The 21,770-nt window shown below is 37.6% G+C and overlaps 1 protein-coding gene across 3 annotated transcripts; it reads right to left on the minus strand.

Annotated features, from left to right (window-relative positions):
* Positions 1–52: 52 nt before the first annotated feature.
* On the minus strand, positions 53–16,803 carry LOC108338144 (GATA transcription factor 28). 3 transcript variants are annotated; one of them, XM_017574872.2, is made up of 8 exons: positions 16,509–16,803; positions 15,625–15,955; positions 14,369–14,455; positions 14,155–14,288; positions 2,233–2,364; positions 2,039–2,144; positions 513–569; positions 53–420 (listed from the first exon to the last, which is right to left on the minus strand). In XM_017574872.2, exons 2-8 carry the CDS (start codon positions 15,943–15,945, stop codon positions 352–354), a joined length of 906 nt encoding a protein of 301 aa, XP_017430361.1. In that variant the 5' UTR covers positions 15,946–15,955; positions 16,509–16,803; the 3' UTR covers positions 53–351. The 3 variants fall into 3 exon arrangements, with proteins under 3 accessions (XP_017430361.1, XP_052735915.1, XP_052735916.1); XM_052879955.1 differs by lacking the exon at positions 16,509–16,803 and adding an exon at positions 16,275–16,410; XM_052879956.1 differs by lacking the exons at positions 53–420; positions 513–569; positions 2,039–2,144; positions 16,509–16,803 and adding an exon at positions 16,275–16,438 and having other exon boundaries at positions 2,229–2,364.
* Positions 16,804–21,770: the final 4,967 nt, after the last annotated feature.

Raw genomic sequence — 21,770 nt, forward strand, 5'->3', positions numbered from 1 at the left:
TGAAAAGCTTAAAAAGGTCAAATGAAAATCACTAATCACTGAAAGGTGTAAATGAAAAAGGAACGTTCTTTTTTTCTTTATATAAATACAGCTACAACAAGTGCATTGATTGAAGCTGTTCAACATACCCAAAATAAAAATCTAAAAAAAAAAACTAGTTGTCACGGACAATAATGACCTTCTGCATATATTTTAAAAAAAATACAGAATATTCATTTAAACATTTTCATTCACTAAAAATATAGTAGAATAAGCCCACTTTCTACAATTTCAATTTTTTATCTTGGTGCAAACATTCTCCCACCATCCTTATTTCTTGAAATCTCTCCATTTTGACCAAAATAAAGTTCATCACGATAAATCATCAGCTTCTCCGGCAACTCTATGGACTACTATCTGGTTGGTCTCTAAACTTTTATTCTGTAAATATTCAATTCAAGGAAAAATTAAGGTCATAAAATTAAGTTGGCAAGAAATACAGCATGAAATTTATTGAATGCATGCTATCTTACCTCATTTTTTATTGGTCCAGATATGGGTGCCGCCCTTGATAGGTCCCTCAGGGTTCCCTAAATTAATATACGACATAAAAAAGAATTTGCTGAATGTAACTTATATTACTAATAAAATAAGAGAAACATTTTCCTCATCTCCATATAGTAAATGGGTCAGATATTTAAGAGAAAGTTACTGATTGTGTTGTAATGTCCCTAAATGCATTTTGGTGAGATACCACTGAAGAAAACAAATTAATATTTTATACTTTCCTCAAAACCTATTAAAGGCTTGAGAGTGAACTGGCAAATTGTGGTCCATACCCCACAAGGATATATAGAATCTTTTATCTACGCTGTTCTCTCTCTCAAAATCAGTGCCAAAACATTCATTGCAAAGCTTTCATCTATTATCTTTGTTTTCTTCTCAAAGCAATTTTATATTTCCGATTTTATGCAGAGTTACATTCACATATTCCTAACTTCACGTGATTAAATAATAATAAATACACATGATATTGAGCCAATGACAATAAAACTTCATAACATTTTGTTTTGATCCAATTGTGGTCAGTTTATGCCTTTGATTCACATATATAATACAAGATTCTGATATAGTTATTCTAAAAATATTAAGACACAATACGTGCAAGATACATGTTTAAAATTGTATAAAAATTCATAAATAAATAATTGAAATTACGAAAATCCATATCAAAAATATATTCTAGACATTGCTAAAATAAAAAATTATAAACCATTGTCGTCATAAATTACTACCCACAATCTCATTTCTTTCTTGAAATAGTTTATAAATTGAACAGCTTTCAACTTCTCTTTATCAAGAGACAATATTAAAAACGGATATGTGAAACAAATTGAAGTATTTATGACATAGTTTCACAAGGTTTGGTTTCTCTTATTAACAGCTATCAAAACTTTCCACTATTTCTCTCTTTTCCAAACTAGTAACACAAGTGGTGACATGGTCTATCAAAGGGCCAAGGCACAGCTAACTCATGGGAACCAAGGTGCTATAATTTACAGTGGCATATTTATTCAATACTTTCAGTCAAATATAGTCAAGGTTCTCAAACTTCCGTATTGATAAATTTGAACCTCAAACTTGTAAAACACGCGCATCTAGTACCTCCTAACTTTAAAAACCGGGAAGACTTTCTAGAGAGAAGGAACTAAATACAGAGTTTTTTAAAATTTGATGAGCAAAAACATATTATTTTTATTTAATAAGTAGATGAAATAAGCATAGAGAATAACAGCATCTAATATCATTGTGTGACCAGCTGGACTATGCATTACAGTCAACCGATATATTTTAATAGCCATCAAATTATTGACACTGCATTAGTATACACACATGCCATAATAAAGTATTAGGATGTCAATAATGAATTGGACAAAAATAAACCACCACAATGTACCTTAATTTTGTGATGTTCAGACAATAATTAAATTTATGGCGCAACATGGAATATATAAAACAATAGCAATGGACGTGAGGAATAAAGATAACTCTCATTTACCTTATTTGCCCACATAAGACCGCAAGCATTGCAGAGGGTTCTTGGCCCTTCAGGCCCACGTCGCATCATTGGTGTGCACTTTTCACTGATGCCACAATGCCTACAACTGACATAAATTGACAGAAAACACTGTTTGTTAAATGATATACAAGACATAATCTCCCTCTAGTCCTAGGATGAACTAGTAAACTTACACAATATCTTGCTGCTGGGATCCGTTATTCTCTGCTGACCAGTTTTCATTTGGCCCCCAATTTGTTGCAGCTGATGCAGATTCATCGTGATTGGACTTTGAAGATGTAAACTGACCTTTATTCCTTTGCATCCTACAGAAGTTACTTGTGTTTGTTAGCAAGTGGTGCAGATATATTAAGGTAACATTGCCAGTCAGGATCTGGATTTAGAAATATATTTACATGATAAAAATACAAACACATAAACTTGCAAGATATCATACATTCACTGTGTTGTTACATCACTTTAAGAAAGCTAGAGCGATAAGAAGATAGATGATGGCACATATTTCACAGGTTTGAGATGGAACTTCAATGGATCATGGTAGTTGTATCGAGCAACGAATTATGTATAAGAAAACTTATATTTTAAAGCATGAACCATTTTGTATTCATAAACATTCAAAAGTACAACATATTCTTAAATATATAAGACATTAAACATGCAAAGATACAATTAATAACAAAACAAACACATAGTCAAAAACAGTGGTTGTATCTATGTGCATGTACTATGCAATTTCAGCAACACAACCTCCAAAAGAAAAATGTTGTTGCTGCATAAGATTCCTATAACCATGGCTATATGCAACTAAACAAATCTTGCATAATAACTATCCAAAGTGTTGTGTTGTTGCTGCTGCTACTGCATAATTACTGCATACTATGGTAGTTGCTTACACATACTAAACCTTTGTTGGAAGTCCCACATCGACTAGAGATAAGGTCAATTCATAGTATATAAGTGGGTGCAAACCTCACCTTACAAGCAGGTTTTGTGGGGTTGAGTTAGGCTTAAAGTTCACTTCTTAACATGGTATCAGAGTCAGGTTAGAGCCTATCCTAGCAATATTTGTTGTTTGTTGGGCATATTGTTCCACCCGCTATCAGACCACCCATTAATGTCTAGTTCCACGCTCGAGATGTATATATCTTGGCGTGAGGGGGGGTGTTGGAAGTCCCACATCGACTAGAGATAAGGCCAATTCATCGGTTTTGTGGGGTTGAATTAGGCTTAAAGTCCACTTCTTAACAACCTCAAAAACAAAGACAAAAAATCTATCCTAATCAATCATATTCCATCCTTTTCCTCTTCAATATCTACATCACTCAAGTAATTTTAGAAGTTCTTCCCCTTCTTCAGTGTCTTCAACTTCTTCCTCATCTCCTACTTCAACATCATTGCACCAGCATGTGTTGTTGAAGAGTCACTCAGTTCACTATGACTATTCCGCTTTTTAGTGTTCTGTTGTTACCCTGTTCTATTGTTCACAATCCTCCACTGTTCTATTGTTCAGTTGTTCCCACTAAGTTTGTGCTAAGGGTTGGAGCGAACAAGCAGATGAACAATACGCATCTATGTGGATGAACAATACACATCTATGTGGATGAACAATACGCTTCTATTTCCACTAAGTTCACACTGATAAAGTAAGTAAATTTAGGGTTTTTATCAAACCAGGTCACAACCTAATGCAGTTTGTGGCAAAACCCGAATGCAATTTTCTACGATCACAATTCACACGATTCTAAGAGCAATTCCAACAATACAAGAATGATTTGGGAGCAAAAATGAGTGTTTCAACAATTTGTATTCTGGGGGAAAATAATCATATTGTATGATTTGTATCGTGTACTGCACAATACGTTACGATGCATTGGATTGTCTGGCAATCAAATCCCTAATTTATTGCTAAGTTACACCTAAGCCACATCATCAGTACTTGTTATCAAAGTTATGCTTTTTATGGTTTTCTAATAGGTACAAAGGGAAGGTTTATAGCAGAAGAAAAACTGTATGAGTTAGTTTTTTGTGTGACAGACAGTTTTAACTGTTTGTAAGGTAGTTAATTGTCTGTAATAAGTTACATCTGACTTCTATAAAGTCAGAATGGACAGTTTTAGCGGTTTCTATCTTTATTTTGTAACCTGTTAAATTTAGGGAGGAAGAGTCTGATTCTCTATAATAACCAGAAACTTGTATGTTGTTTTGGGTCCTTTCTTTAGAGGAAATTCAGTGAATGCTATATAATATTTTACAGTTTAGTCAAGTTGATTCATATAAGTCTGGAATACCTATCATTTGGTATTCAAAGCCACTTTCCTGGTGTTGTGGTGGTTGTGAGGCATGGTCAATACGAGAATGGAGGCAAGATTGGATGGTTTGGAGCGCCTAGTGCAAGAACAGGAACATGAAAATCAGAGAAGGTTCCACTGGTTGGACGAAATGATTACAGGGTTGTCAGGGTTGGTGGAACGTTTCACATCCTCTGATAAACAAACAACGGAGGCAGTATTGAAGGATGGACTGGAAGTGGACGTTCAGGAATGATTGGAGAAAAATGGAGGAAGCTAGATATTCTTGTTTTTGCAAGAGAAGATGCTTATGGCTGGACTAATCGGTTGGAGAGATATTTCCGATTGAAAGAAGTCAATGAGGAGGAAAAAATGAGGAATGTTATGGTAGCTTTGGAAGGAAAAGCCCTAAATTGGTTCCAGTGGTGGGAGACTTGTTATCTAAATCCCACATGGGAGGCTTTCAAAGAGGCGGTTGTTCAACGATTCCCACCAACAATGCTTCAAAATCCTTTTGAAGTCCTGATTGGGATTAGGCAAATTGTGCGAGTGGGAGAGTATATTGAACAATTTGAGCAATATGCAGGGTTATTGAAAGGTATAAGGCAAGATTATTTGACTACCATTTTTCTAAATGGATTGAAGGACGAAATAAGGGTGGAGGTTAAGTTGTATGAGCCTAAGAGCCTTGCTGAATTAATGATGAAGGCTCTAATGGTGGAGGAAAAAGTTCAGATCACTTCCAAGGGAGGATCTTTGATGGTGCAGCGATCTAATACTAACTTCATATGCTGCTTCATATGCTGCTGAACAAACAGCTTCATATGCTGTTGATTTCTGATGAAGACATAAAGGATTTGGAAGGTAACCAGGACATTCTACCCTTGCCAGCGGAGGAAGGGGAGGACACTGCACAAACTTTGCAATTATCCCAATGCACAATGGCTGGGCTCACTACAAAAAATTCTTGGAAATTATGGGGAATGATTGGCAATGAAAAAGTGGTGATCTTGATTGATTGTGGCACATCTCACAACTTCATTTCACAAGAATTGATTTGTGGGCTGCAACAGCATCCAACCCTGCCATATATGGTTGAAGTAGGGGATGGGCATAAGGTGCCTTGCCAAGGGAAGTGCCAGGGGTTGATTCTGGAGGTTCAGGGGTTGAAGATTCAACAAGATTTCTTTGTTTTCTCATTGGGAGGTGCTGATATTGTGTTGGGGTTGGAATGGTTGGCATCCCTTGGGGAAGTTCGGGCTGATTTTGGCAACTTACGTTTATCTATACGAAAAGGGCCGCAGGAACATGTTTTAAGGGGAGATCCCACATTGTCTAGATCATAATCCTCTTTAAAATCTTTGTGGCAAGATTTTAAGCAGCAAGGGGAGTGTTTTGTTATCAAGTGGGAAGAAATTAAGGACTCTGGGACTGTTCCAGTACCACCACGGGTTCTATCAGTTTTGGCAGCCAATAAGGAACTTTTTCAGGAGATAGAAGGATTACCCCCTAGCAGAGAACATGATCATTCTATCCACTTACAAGAGGGCGCTGCTATCCCTACTTTGAGGCCCTACAAGTACTCTCATCAGCAAAAAAATGAGATTAAGAGGTTGGTCCAGGAAATGTTACAAGCCGGAGTTATTAGGCCTAGCATTAGTCCTTATTCTAGCCTCATTATTTTGGTCAAAAAGAAAGATGGAGATGGAGGTTTTGCGTCGATTATAGGGCTCTAAACAAGGTCACCATTCCCAACAAGTTTCTCATTCCTGTGATAGAGGAGTTGTTGGATGAATTGGAAGGCGCAACCATATTTTCTAAGCTAGATTTAAAATCTGGTTACCACCAGATTTTGATGCATAAGGAGGATATTGAGAAAAATGCTTTCCGCACTCATGAAGGCCATTATGAATTCCTAGTCATGCCGTTTGGATTGACCAATGCGCCAGCAACCTTTCAGGCTTTGATGAATCGGATACTCCAACCTTTTCTGAGGAAATTTGTCCTTGTCTTCTTTGATGATATTCTGATCTATAGTCCAAACTTAGCTGCTCATGTGACCCACCTAAATGAGGTTTTTGGGGTGCTGCATCAACACAAATTGAAGCTCAACAAGAGGAAGTGTGTCTTTGGCCAACTACAGCTGGAATATTTGGGCCATATTATTTCACAGCAAGGGGTGGCAGCAGACCCACAAAAAGTTGAGGCCATGGAGAAGTGGCCAGTTCCACAAAATCCTAAGGCTGGGGATTTTTGGGTCTCACAGGTTATTATAGACGTTTTGTCAAAGGCTATGGTAAGATTGTCAAACCTTTAACTAAAGAGGGGTTTCATTGGACAGCAGAGGCACAACAGGCCTTTGAGGGGTTGAAGTAGGCCGTTTCTCAGTTACCGGTTTTGGCAATCCCTGATTTTTCTAAATCATTCACTTTGGAAACAGATGCTTCCAGCAATGGTCTAGGGGTTGTTTTATTACAAGAAGGGAGGCCTTTAGCTTTTTGGAGTCAAGCTTTATCGGAAAGAGGACAGCAAAAGTCTGTCTATGAACGGGAATTAATGGCCATAGTCCAGGCCGTTAAAAAGTGGAAACATTACCTCATGGGCAACCATTTCATCATACTCACAGACCAGAAAAGCCTAAAGTTTCTCACAGACCAAAGGATGTTGACAGAGGAGCAGTTAAGTGGGCTTCCAAACTTCTTGGGTTTGACTTTGAGATAAGGTTTAGACCTGGCAAAGACAATCAAGTAGCAGATGCCTTGTCTCAAGGGACTGTTTTAAAGCCATTTCTATCCTCCAGCCAGAGCAATGGGCCTCTTGGGAGGAAGAATTACAACATGATGCAGGTTTGATGGCCCTGATTCAGGATTTACTGCTGGACCCTTCATCTCATGAGGGTTATGAGTTACAGAAGGGTAGATTGTTCTACAAAGGTAAATTGGTGTTACAAAAAAATTCTTCCATTTTGTCTGCTATAATTAAAGAGATGCATGAGTCTCCTACAGGCGGCCATAGTGGTTATTTTCGGACATTTAAAAGGATTGGGGGGTCCTTTATTGGGAGGGTATAAAAAAAGATATTAAAGAGTGGGTCCAACAATGTGAAGTTTGTCAACGGAACAAAGATGAAACACTTGCTCCAGCAGGCTTATTACAGCCTCTACCTATTCCCACTCAAGTCTGGTCTGACATCTCTATGGATTTCATTAGGGGCCTGCCTAAAGTCCAAGGGAAAGACACCATCCTCGTGGTGATGGATAGACTCACGAAGTATGCTCACTTTTTGGCCCTTGCTCACCCCTTTACAGCAGTAGAAGTCGCTCAATTGTTCATTAAAGAAATAGTAAAACTTCATGGGTTTCCCTCTACAATTGTCTCCGATAGAGACAATATTTTCTTAAGCAATTTTTGGAAAGAATTGTTTAAACAGGCTGGTACAAAACTCAGGTTCAGCACTGCATATCATCCCCAATGCGATGGCCAAACAGAGGTGGTTAATCGCTGCCTAGAGACTTATTTATGTTGCATGACTGGTACACATCCTAGGAAGTGGCTGCATTGGTTGTCTTGGCAGAATTCTGGTTTAATACACTTAAGATTGAAACTGTAAAATAATTCTAGAGGGCTTGATTGATCCCTCTCACAATCTTCTATTTATAAGAATAAATTGATACACAAATACATGATAAATAGGGTAACCCTAGACACAATATAATCATGATAAATAGGGTAATCCTAGACATAATATAATCATGATAAATAGGGTAACCCTTGACACACTATAATGATGATAAAATAGGATAAATATCCTAACACTCCCCCTCAAGCTGGATCATACAAATTGTATGTACCAAGCTTGGAACAAATAAACTCAATCCGAGGACCCCTTAATGACTTGGTCAATACATCTGCGAGTTGATCGTTTGACCCAATAAACTCAGTACATATTTCTTTGGTCAACAACTTTTCACGAACAAAATGACAATCAATTTCTATATGTTTAGTCCTCTCGTGAAACACTGGATTTGATGCAATGTGGAGAGCAGCTTGATTGTCGCAATACATCTTCATAGTATGGATGTCACAAAATTTAACCTCTTGAAGGAATTGTTTCACCCATATAAGTTCACATGTTAGTGATGCCATTGCCCTATACTCGGCTTCCGCGGTTGATCGAGCTACTACATTCTGTTTCTTACTTTTCCATGAAATAATGTTTCCTCCCAGAAAAACACAATATCCTGTTGTAGACCGTCTATCAATAGGTGAACCTGCCCAATCTGCATCACAATACCCAGAGACATGAATGCTTCCTTTATCTTCATATAACAATCCTTGCCCGGGAGCCTTCTTTACATACCTTAGAATGCGAATGAGAGCATTCCAATGGTCAATACATGGAGCCTGCATGAACTGACTAACCACTCCAACTGCAAAGGATAGATCTGGCCTTGTAATAGTGAGATAAATCAGTTTGCCAACTAGCCTCCTATACCTCTCTGGATCGGAGAATAATTCACCTTCTTCTGTCCTTAATTTCTGGTTTGGGTCCATGGGACTGTCTACCGGTCTACAATCAATCATGCCTGTTTCTTGTAATATATCAAGAGCATACTTCCTTTGGGAGATTACAACTCCATCTTTTGATTGCGCTACTTCAATGCCTAAGAAATATTTGAGACTTCCAAGATCCTTGGTTTGAAAATGTCTACACAAGTACTCTTTTAGTTGAGATATTCCAATAGCATCATTTCCTGTAATGACAATATCATCAACATATACTATTAAGTAAACACATTTCCCGAGAGAAGAATGACAATAAAAAACTGAATGGTCTGCTTCACTGCGTTTTAGCCCAAATTTTTGAACAATGGAGCTAAACTTTCCAAACCAAGCACGTGGGGATTGCTTGAGGCCATATAGAGATCGATGCAATTTGCATACCATACCAGACTCCCCCTGAGCAACAAACCCTGGAGGTTGCTCCATATAAACTTCTTCCTCAAGATCACCATGTAGGAAGGCATTCTTGATATCCAATTGATGAAGTGGCCAGTGACGAATGGCTGCCATGGCAAAGAAGAGACGAATAGTAGTCATCTTGGCTACAGGAGAGAAAGTGTCACAATAATCAAGACCATAAACCTGAGTGTAACCTTTTGCAACAAGCCGAGCTTTGAGCCGATCAATTTCACCATCAGGGCCAACTTTAACTGCATACACCCATCGACAACCAACCGCCTTTTTTCCTGGGGGAAGGGGCACCAGCTCCCAAGTATTACTGTGGTCAAGAGCCTGCATTTCTGCAATCATAGCTTGTCGCCATCCAGGATGATCAAGTGCTTCTTTCACATTCTTGGGTATAACAACAGAGGACACTGAGGATAAAAGAGAAAAATAGGAGGGCGACAATCGATGATAGCTTAGAAAATTATAAATGGGATGAGGGTTCCGAGTGGAACGAGTACCTTTTCTGAGGGCAATAGGCCATGCTGAATCATTTGCACCAGGAGGCGTGGGAGGAGGTGACGAGGGAGAAGAATCTGAAGTAGGAGATTCACCATTGTCTTGGGGAGGTGGACTATCCATTGGGGCCCTGTGTGGGATGATCTCAGTATGTGGAGAAACAGGTGTAGAAGGATTGTGATCATGACTGGGAATGACAGAGACAGTGGAGCTATTTGACTCAACCATTGGAATAGGAAGGACCTGCTGGAGGATAGAAACATCCTGAACAGATGGAGAGAAGTAAGGAGTCTGTTCAAAGAATGTGACATTGGCAGACATGTAATACTTCTTAGTTTCAGGAGAGTAACACCGATATCCTTTTTGAAGTCGAGAATAGCCTAAGAAGACACATTTGAGAGCGCGAGCGGAGAGTTTGTCTAGACCTGGAGACATGTCATGAACAAAACATACACAGCCAAACACTCGGGGAGATGTATGAAAGAGAGGATCATTAGGAAACAAAATGGAGAAAGGGACTTTATTATCAAGAGAGGAGGAGGGCATCCTATTAATAAGATAACATGCAGTTAAGATGGCATCCCCCCAGTGATGGACAGGAATATGGGCACCAAGCAAAAGGGTACGAGCAGTTTCAACCAAGTGTCTATTTTTTCGTTCTGCTATACCATTTTGCTGTGGTGTATGAGGACAAGTAGACTGATGTAAGATACCATGGGAACTCAAGATGGCAGAAAAGGAGGATGAAAAATACTCTTTGGCATTATCACTTCTTAATATTTTGATTACTTGACCAAATTGATTCTTGATTTCATTCAAAAAGGATGTAAAGATAGCTAACAATTCAGAACGATTTTTCATAAGATAAACCCAAGTACATCTTGAATATTCATCAATAAAGGTAACAAAATAGCTATAACCAAAGGAGGAGATACGACTAGGTCCCCATATATCAGAATGGATGATGGAAAAACTAGAATTACATATTGATTGAGACCTTTTATGAAAGGAAGATCTAACATGTTTTCCTAATTGACATGATTCACATTCTAAGGTTTGGAGACCACTAAGTTCAGGACACATCTTTTTTAATTTGGACAAATGAGGATGGCCAAGTCGATCATGTAGCACTTTAGGATTAAGAGCAGCAACACAAGACACCCTTGGACGAGATCCAAAATGGTATAATCCGCCAGCTTCATATCCTTCTCCAATCTGTCTCCCCGAACCACGCTCCTGTATAACAAAAGATTTATGATCAAAGGTTATTGAACAATTTAACATTTTAGTCAACTGGCTTAAGGAAATTAAATTAAAAGGACAATTAGGGACAAAAAGGACTGAGTTGAGATTGAGGGAGGGAGACAAAGAAACATGACCGACTCCTTTGGAAGAAGTTTTAGATCCATTTGCAAGGGTTATGAAATGAGGTTTTTCTCGAAAGGAAATAGATGAGAACAAAGAGGTATTACCAGAAATGTGATCAGAAGCACCTGAGTCAATTACCCATGAATTTTGACATTCCATAGATTGAGAAACGCAGGCTGTTGATGTATTGGGAGATTGAGATGGTTGTGCCAAGCTGTTAGACTTTAACCTTAAATACTCTTGATATTCATCCTCAGAAAACATAGAAGTAGAGGTTTCAGTTTTCAAAGTGGAAGTTTCAGTCTTCGAAATATTGGCGGTTTTGGAAGGGAAACCATGTAAGGAGTAGCAATTCTCTTGAGTATGACCCATCCTTTTACAATATGTGCATTGAGTACGTCCCCGACCTCCTCGTCCTCCTCCTCTAGTGCCACGTCCTCCTCTTCCTCGTGTGGCAACCATGACAGATGGTTCCACTAGTTCATGCGCTTCTTGAGTTTGAGATACCGGGACACGCAGAAGGCGAGTGGTCAATGTTTCCATAGAGGGGACCTCATGACTAGTTAGAAGTTGATCTCTGAGATGATCAAAATCGGGATGTAGGGCACGAAGGATCAACACCATGTAGAATTTGTCTAGTTTCTTTTTTATATCCTCTAATGGATCTACTTCCAAAAACATCCTAAGTTCTTCGACAGCAGATTGGGCTTCAGTCATGAAGGACACCATATCATGGTCTGCCATTTTAAGAGATGCAAGTTTATTCGTAGTGTCATAGAGACGTTGAATATCGTTGGCATAAATGCTTTGGGCTTTCTTCCAAAAGGAGTGACAAGTTTTGAAAGCCCTCAAAGATACAAAAAGTTTGGGTTCCACTGATTGCCATAACAGGGCACACAACTGGAAATCTGCTTGTTTCCACTGATCAGCTTTTTCAGTAGGCACATGGCTTCCATCTCGCTCAAGGTGGTCATAATGCCCTTGGCCAAGGAACCACATTTCAACGGCAGCAGACCATGATAGATAATTTTTTCCATTTAGCTTCTCGGAGGTAATTGATGGACTTCCAGAGAAGGAAAGAGTACTGCCAGACGCCATTTCTGAAGAAGACGAATAGTACTAACGAAGAACAAGAAAACCCTAAGGGTTTAGACGAAGGAAACTTTGACAGTGATGGACGACGGTGGCCGGCAATGGCGGGCGGTGGCCGGCGGTGACGGTGGCCGGACGGTGGCCGGAGACGGTGGTCGGAGACGGTGGCCGGACGGTGGCCGGCGACGGCCGACGGTGGCCGACGGTTGACGGTGGCCGGCGGCGGGCAGCGGTGGGCAGCGGCGGGCGACAAAGAACTGTGGCGCCGGACAAATATATATTACGAGACAGAAACCAGAGCGGGATCGACCCGCTCTGATACCAACTTAAGATTGAAACTGTAAAATAATTCTAGAGGGCTTGATTGATCCCTCTCACAATCTTCTATTTATAAGAATAAATTGATACACAAATACATGATAAATAGGGTAACCCTAGACACAATATAATCATGATAAATAGGGTAATCCTAGACATAATATAATCATGATAAATAGGGTAACCCTTGACACACTATAATGATGATAAAATAGGATAAATATCCTAACAAATACTAACTATAGTAGTTCTACTAAGATGTCCCTTTTTAAGGCTCTTTATGGCCGTGACCCTCCTTTGTTGGTCAAAGGTTCTACTATCCCATCAAAAGTGCAAAGTGTGAATCAATTACAACAAGAACGGGATGAGATCTTGAGGGAGCTGAAAGACAATTTATGCAAAGCCCAGGATCAGAACAAGAAACAGGCTAATAAACATCAGAGGGAGGTGGAGTTCCAAGTGGGTGATTGGGTGTATCTTAGGTTGCAACCCTATCGCCTGAAATCGTTGGCTAACAGACCTAATGAGAAGCTTCAACCCAAATTTTACGGTCCTTATGTAGTCCAGGAACACATAGGACCTGTAGCTTATAAGTTGGACCTTCCTGCCCACAGCAGAATTCACCCGGTCTTTCATGTCTCCCTCCTCAAGCGTGCTATCCAACCAACCACTCTAGTTCAACCTCTTCCACCTACACTTATAGAAGAATTGATACTAGAGGTCTCTCCAGAGGAGCTGCTTGATGTTCGCACGTCTCCAACGGGAGATTTGGAAGTTTTAATTAAATGGCAACACCTACCATCCATTGAAAACAGTTGGGAATCTGCAACAGCCATCAATACAGAGTTTCCTGCTTTTCACCTTGAGGACAAGGTGAAACTTCATGGAGGGGGTATTGATAAGTACAAAGGGAAGGTTTACAGCAGAAGAAAAGTTGTATGAGTTAGTTTTTTGTGTGACAGACAGTTTTAACTGTTTGTAAGGTAGTTATTTGTCTGTAATAAGTTACATCTGACTTCTATAAAGTCAGAATGGACAGTTTTAGTAGTTTTTATCTTTATTTTGTAACTTGTGAAAGTTAGAGAGGGAGAGTCTAGGTCTCTCTAATAACCAGAAACTTGTATGTTGTTTTGGGTCCTTTCTTTAGAGGAAATTCAGTGAATGCTATATAATATTTTATAGTTTAGTCAAGTTGATTCATATAAGTCTGGAATACCTATCATTTTCTCAAAGAAAAATATCCTTGCCCTTGGCAAACTTGAAAGACTGAAAAAACCTAACAAACCAAACTATAATAGATCATGGATTCTGAAAGAATTTAGACATGATATCCCAAAAAGTACAATGAGGCGTCACATTATATCGATGCCCTAATAAACAAATTTAGATTATTGTAGATCCTTCAAGGAACTCACAGCTAGATTCTGTTTTCACCTTCTAGTGTTATCAATAACACAACATTACAAACATAAAAGGACTACAGTAAAGTCCCATTTTAACCCAAAGAAGTGAACAAGAATACGTGGAAGCTTAATCTAAAAAATAATGATAGGAAACACCATACCTTAATGCTACTTCTTTCCGAACAGTATACCGAATTTTTTTGTCAAAATTTCGTTCCTTTCGCTTTTCACGAAACCTAATCAACGAAGCTAATCTCTGAGGGACACTGAACTTTTGCGGAGTACCAGTAAATCCCTAATAAAATACTTCATGAGCCAATTATTTGACAAGAAAAAGAGCATCAACTGCATTCCAACCAAATAAAGTAGTAATACCCGGTTATTATGGTGAGGAGACACTGGCATGGTAGGCATGGTTGGAGGTATTTCACGGCCTCCCAATAACAGTAGTACAGCTTGAACCTGAGGAAAACATAGCAGGTTTTTCATCAATGAATCAATGTTGGTAGTAGTTCCTAACTTGGTCAATAATGGATCAAATTATTGATTTTAATTGTTCAAGCCATCTGTACAATCACAATATAATACATAACAAAGAAGCTTGTTAAACTGCAAACAATGGTAAATTTAACATGGAATTTATTGAAGGTTGACAATAAACATCTGCGCCTGTGTAGATGCTGGAAAGGGTAAGAGGAAAATAACTAGTCAACACTTCTCAATTGATTCTCTCAAATTTAGAAGAAATAATATTCTACTTTATATCAATTATGAGGTCATTGAACCTATAAATACATGAAGCTACAGACTAGTTTAGGAAATATGGACAACTAATCTTAAGGAGACAAATCCCTGCGATTATGGGATTATTATTAAACACATAAACCTATTATTCACAACGAGATACGACAGTTATAAAGAATAAAATTCCAAAAGAATAAAATGGGCACCATGGTTTTGACAGGTACAACTAGTTGACAATCAAGATTTTTTCCAATAGGAAAGGTTGGCTGCAAGAATTGAGCAACAACATCATGTTCTATAGTTAATCATGTTAAAAGACAAATCATTCACCACTAAATTTCTTGATGACTTTACCTATGATTTTCTCACTAGATGACCTACTCTTCTTACTAAGAGTTCCACAAGTCTTCTCCACATCCAAACCACCTAATATAGATTCTATCACTCTTGTTCTACAACAGGTGTTATTCCAACTTTCCTTTTATTGCATTCATGTCTAGTGTGTCTACTAATCCATCGCAACACTTCTTACCTCTAGTGTATGGAGTTTATTGTTTTCTTATACTCGGTTCCTCACAACACTGCTGGTCTAAAGGCTGTGAAAAAAACTTTCACCCTAGTGCTACTAGACCATAGTTTCATCAATGCATTCTATTATTTATAACTCAAGCACCATCATTTTTATGATCCGTTTGCATATCCAAGCTCAGAGTAGATACTCCGATGAACAACAATATAGAGTCTTTAAATTGAACATACTTAAATAGCAACTCGAAATCAATATTTCCAAATAAGGCTTGAGAAGTCGAGACATAGTAGGTTGTAGACATGAGGAGCAATGTCATATCATGTCAATGTAAAAGTAAAAAAAACATAAGTTGATGCACCTTTTCTGGTGACACGGAATCAAAGACATAAACTTGGCCCTGAAAAGACAACGTAAGCTGATCCCCAGCATCACCCCCTTGATCCATTATTACGGCGTGATTGTCAGGGAGATTTCCATGGCTGGAGGGGATATCACCTTCCACACTCTCACTTCCACCACAATTAGTATCACCACCATCATTCTGATCCTCATCAATCCCATTTCCATTGCTCATATGGTGCAATCCATGATGCTCATGTTCTTGCACATATGGCACATGTATAGGATGCTGTCCATCACTGATGTGTATCCGAGAATCACCCCCGTGAATACCATCCATGGTAAAACACCTAGGAAATGCCAGAAAGATTGTTAAAGGCAACCAAACAAAACTAGCAGTAAAAACAAGAAGAAGCAGACAGTAAAAATGACAGATTGAAAATGAAAACAAATTATCAACTCTGAACTAAGGAGAACACAAATTACTTTCAGCAAACCAAACTACACATGAAAATCAGGAAAGTGAAAGGATAGTAAAACATGATAGTAGAGGATAGAGTGCAACATTTCATTCTAATTAAACACATTTCTAGGAAATTAAACGTGATAACGAGCTAAACCAAAAATGTAAAACTATCCCATCACAGCAAGCAGTAAGGAGAGCCTCACTTAGCAACGGATAAGACAAAAAAGAGATTGGGAAACAGGGCAAACATCCGAGTGATATGATGATAGAGTTTTATGAATCCCTGAGGTAAAGCAATAGTTTTTCATCACGTACAAAAACACCCAAAGAGTAAAAAGGATGGGAATGAAAGAGGGCACATAAAGTATTGTAGAAAATATTAAATGGGAATAAGGGATAAGAAAGAAAGAAAGCATTTTTAGAGAGAAGGAGCAGACCAACAAGAATTGAAGATTGTGGGTTGATCTGCACAACGCCCCAGAGGCACCTCCGCAACAGAAAAAGGGGTTAGGATAAGGTCACACGATAACTGAGAAAACAGTGAAGAAGAAGAAGAAGAAGAAGAAAATGAAAATGAAAATGGAGAGAGAGAGAGTAACGGGGAAATGTATGAGAGAGAGAGAGAGAGAGAGAGAGAGAGAGAGAGAGAGAGAGTTAAAATGGGTCGGTAACAAAGGCGATGGAGAATGGGATCAGGGTCAGGGAGACACGAAACAGTGCCTTGTTTTGTTCCAAAGGCAATATGTTTTTTTTTTTCACAAACAGAAAAATATTTCATCATTGCGTGCAATGTGATTGCGACCACTAAAAAATTTAAATTTAATTTTTTTTTTCACCTTCACGTATAACTAAAAACATGCTATTATTCGAATTAAAGGGGTTCACTGTCCATGCCTTCCTTTTTACTGTTTCAGTTTTCAGATGCCTTTATTTATGTGGCTTTTTAACCCTAAAAAGTAACGTCAAGATAGATACCTTCTTTTCTGCACTTGTATTTGGTTTCTATATAGATAATAGAATGCACCCATAAGAGAGCATGCAAAATTCCGTATAACTATAGTATACACACTAACTAATATGTTGTTGTATTATCAAAATAAAATTCCCAAAACTATATATATATATATATATATATATATATGGTTAAATATGTTTTTAGTTCCTAAACTATTGGTTGTTTCTGGTTTTAGTCCCTCTTTCAAAATAAGGTACAATTTGGTCCTCATTCTTTTCAAAACTTTGGTTTTAATCCTCGAAAACTAACATCGTTAAAAATGTGTTGATGTGTCTAACGTCTCTGTCCACGTGTAATTGCTTTTTTGCTGTACTCAGAAAAATTCCTAAAACTTGGGGACTATTTGGAACAGAAGCAACAATAAATTCTACGCTCGGAGCAATTTAGTTCCTTTTACGCAAAGTTATCAACTTTTTCACAAAAATTAAACATTGGTATAAGGGTCCCTACCTGAAGGATTTCGGCGAACCTTGAGGCATGTTCAAGAAACCTAACAGCAGCCCAAAAATGGTCTTGGGACCAATCTCCATCTTGGGCGAGTATGTTGATGGGGTTGGAATCCTTCCTCTCAAGCTTTATAAGTAGGGCTCTGAGGCTGCCATGGTGATGGTAAGTCTCAACCAGAAGGGTTCTGTGCTTTGTGTCTGAAACTGTGTCAGCGAAAGGTAATCGGTGGAAAGAGGCATGGCAAATTTGAGTGATGAGGGATGGGAATGTGACATAGGGTTTTGGGAAGACGTTGCTACTGCTCTTGCTCCTTCTGCAATTGTGATTCAACTTCAACAACAGCACACACTGATTCTGACTCTGAGTCACAGCATTCACCATTTTTCTTTCTTCATTTCAATTTTCAACCCTCCTGCCTCCTTTTTTTCTATATAAAAAACTAAACCCTTTCATCCCACCCCTAATTTAAAACATTAAAAATATTAATATTTTGAAATATAAAATATTATTAAAGAATAATAATATTATATATTTAAACAAAAATATTCTTAACATTTCTCAATGTCCAATACTAGTTTTTGCTATGGTACACGCAAAAGCACAGCAAAAAAGCAATTACACGTGGACAGAGATGTTAAACACATCAGCACATTTTTAACGGCGTTAGTTTTCGAGGACTAAAACCAAAGTTTCGAAAAGAATGAGGACCAAATTGTACCTTATTTTGAAAGAGGGACTAAAACCAGAAACGACCAATAGTTTAGGGACTAAAAACATATTTAACCCTATATATATATATATATATATATATATATATATATATATATATATATATATATATATATATATATATATATATATATAAGATTAAATATATTTTTAATCCCTCAAATACGTTTTCGAGTTTAGTTCTTTTTCCAAACTTTGTTTCACTTTAATTTTTTTTAAGAAAATGATAATTTTTAATTCTTAAAAAGTAATGAGCTTAAATTTTATTTAAGCTGGCTAACGGTGTGTCATGTTGTACACTTAGAAATTCTCACTCTCTCCACAATCACCACCACGTCCACTTTATTTTATCCTTCGTCACCAACGACGTCAGCGTCTCTGATGGGAAGATCGGTCCTTTCCTTCCTCTCTCCCTCTGTCGCCAAACCTCCTCTCTCCTCCTCCCATCGGAAAAAGTGTCGTGAAGTAGTGATCTTCTTTCTCCGTGCTCTCCTTTCTCCACGCTCTTGAGCGAGGTAATGGTGACTTTAGAACCTAACCGAGAAGTTCCAACCTGAATATCGAAGGAGTCATAAAAAAAACTCAACAAGCAGAAGCCTTGAGACCAAGGTCACGAAATCCTTCCCAGCACACTGCTTGTTTCCAAGTGTGGGAGATTTAGTTTCGAGTCCATTCGACCACAACACATGTTTTAGGAGCTTCTCCCATTCCTCCCCCATGAATCGGTCTCCCACAAATTCCTTGACCCTCTCGAAGATCCTAGGATCCTTCGTGGCGTTGGTACCCGAATAGTAGGTCCCCCTCCTTCTCCTGGATCTCGATCAGAAGGTCCCTCTTCGCCCTCCCAAACTATAGTGCACTAGAGGGTTGATGCGGAAGGCTTCGTAAACAACGAACTTCATTTGTGTTATGTACCTTTTGTATTACTGTAAATATATGGTAAATAAAATTTAGAATTAAGAATTAATATTTTACTCTGCATTGAACTGCCAAGTGCCAAAAATTTCCTGTCAAAGTACAACAGTTACTTTGTTCTTAATTTGAATGCCTTAAACACTATTTCTTTTACTCAAATTTTGGTAAAACTTGAAATAATTTGTAGTCTTAATATTTACAATTTAAAACGGGACAAACCATGCCAATTAAAGCAAAAATCCCTTCTTAATATACAATTCAACCATGGGAAAGAAACTAAGATAACAAAAATACAATACAACATAAGGATTTTCTCTATCTCATGTGTAAGTTGCATTGAATTAATGATAATAAGCTGGAAAGGCATCAGTTCAATTTCTTCTCTCCAAAATTCTTGTCCACTCCAAAAATAGTCCTTAAAAGCTTCTTAGAACACATATCATGTGCCTATGTGTTGCATTTTGCACAGGTCGCTCTTTACCCGAGCAAGTTCCTGCAAAGAATACAGTATTGTAATATGTTATCTTTCATAAAGGAGCTTTGAAGTGAAAATAATTATGGATGGACAGAAATAATTGCTGCAAGTCCAGGCTCTATTTTCCAGTTCCCCTTCTCATCATATAATCACGCTTTTAGGGCACAATTGGTGCATATAAGCATCAATATGAGAAAGAGTGTCGTGTAATTTTAAATTAAATGGGGGCATGAAGAATAGATGATACCTGATTCCATGTCCTAGTCCACAATAAATTCTCTTCATTTTGATATTAGAGCTAGCATTGACAATTGATATGCAATCATCCCCTGAATATAGTGCGTGCGATTATAATGGAAGCGCAAAAACACAACTGGTCAATATCCTTTAATTTTAATTTCTATATAAATGGCAGAAATCTAAGCACAAGAGTAAAGTTCACTTTTCATTTTTCTTTATTCTTTTTGTGTGTTTAAAATTCCTTTTCCAAGTTAGCTATTGTGTTTCTTTGTTTCAAAGTCTTGCTAAGGGTAAACCACACTATTTTTTCTATTGTTCAGCAAAATGAAACTTTAAGATGAGGAAGAACACATAGTTTAGAACCTGGCCCAACAACTTCATAATTCTAAAAAATACAAGAAAAATTATTCATTATTTGTAAAATTAGAATGAAAATTCTAATTTATTTCTAAAATTAGAAGAAAAATTATTCATTTTTTTAAAACAAACTTTAACCCCTTTTATTACATGTAGAAAAAAATCAAACATAAATATAATAATTATATTTCAATAATATAATTAGTATTATTGACATTATATTATGTTTTTAATTATATGGATTTTATTGTCACCACTACATTATTGATGTTTGGATATATCTTGAATCTATGGTTTTGATTGTTTCTTAGTGTCTCTGATTATTGTAGATGCGGGAAAACACTAGAAGTGGGAGTTGAATAGTATTTCCAAACTTTCCGTAAGTTAAGATATGATTATGATGTACGTTATATTAGTTGGATACTTTATTTGGTTAATAAAAGTTGTCTAAGTCGGATCGTTTACTTAACCAGTTTTATGCATCCAAGATGAAGAGTAGACTATAGACAAATATAAAGCATGTTATGCGGGAGTAAGCTTTAGAGCACTTAACAACTACATCGTATATCAACAGATGAAAACACACAAGATGTTTATACTGGTTCACCTCTAAATTAACTTAGAAGGTTCCATTAGATATTCAATGAAGTACAGTCGAGTTTAACTCAGTCTTGATTGTGTAGTATTATTCATCACTCCTAGTATCCCTAAACGCTCTAAATTCTTTTGAGACTCGTTTAGTTTAGTTTGCCCCACGTCTAGTTGTGTATCTTCACCACTCTTGGTATCTCTGATCAGTGAATAACCTCCAGTTGCCATAGATCAATTGAGTATTCGCATCACTCTCGGTACTCAACTTTTTGTCGATATTTCTTTAAGTTTCACTCATTCCTGGTTGCACAGTATTCTTCACCACTCTTGGTATCCCTGATCAGCGAATAACCTTCAGTTACCCTAGATCAGTTGAGTATTTACAACACTCCTGGTATCCCTGATCAACGGATAACCTTCAGTTACCCTAAATCAGTTAAGTATTCGCACCACTCTTGGTACTAGACGATCTCGCTTAGATTTCCTTAACTTGAAAGAGTTAAGTTGTAAGTGTTTTGATTCTCTTCAGAATTGCAATCACAGATTGCTTACAAACTGTTCAGACTATATGTCTCTATGAGAGGATTTGATTACAATACAATGCAGTCTAAACACTCGCAGGTGTTTCACTCACCTCTCTTTTTCTCTCCTAACAAAAGTAAGCATATAATACAATGAAGTATGAGGGAGATGCTTTACTTTGTTATTTCTCTCATTCTCTTTTTTTCTTCTTGTGTCATGAACAAGTAGATATTACAATGAAACTTGAGAAACTGTCATATTTTTCACTCTTCACTCTTTCTTCAAGTAGATATTCTAATGAAGCTTGAGAGTGATTTTCCTTTCTTAAGCTCTTCTCGATATCCTTTTTCTTTGAAAGGAATGATTAGCTTTGATTGCTCAAAAAGATTTCCTCGCTCAATGGATGAT

The sequence above is a fragment of the Vigna angularis genome, chromosome 7 (genome assembly GCF_016808095.1).
Source record: "Vigna angularis cultivar LongXiaoDou No.4 chromosome 7, ASM1680809v1, whole genome shotgun sequence".
In the NCBI taxonomy this organism is placed as follows: Eukaryota; Viridiplantae; Streptophyta; class Magnoliopsida; order Fabales; family Fabaceae; genus Vigna; species Vigna angularis.

Coding starts and splice junctions, on each gene's coding strand:
- LOC108338144 (XM_052879955.1), bottom strand. CDS start 16,321: ATGTTTGCCCTGTTTCCCAATCTCTTTTTTGTCTTATCCGTTGCTAA. Junction 15,956..16,274: donor TTTGTCTTATCCGTTGCTAA/GTGAGGCTCTCC, acceptor GGCATTTCCTAG/GTGTTTTACCATGGATGGTA. Junction 14,456..15,624: donor ATTCCGTGTCACCAGAAAAG/GTGCATCAACTT, acceptor TGTTTTCCTCAG/GTTCAAGCTGTACTACTGTT.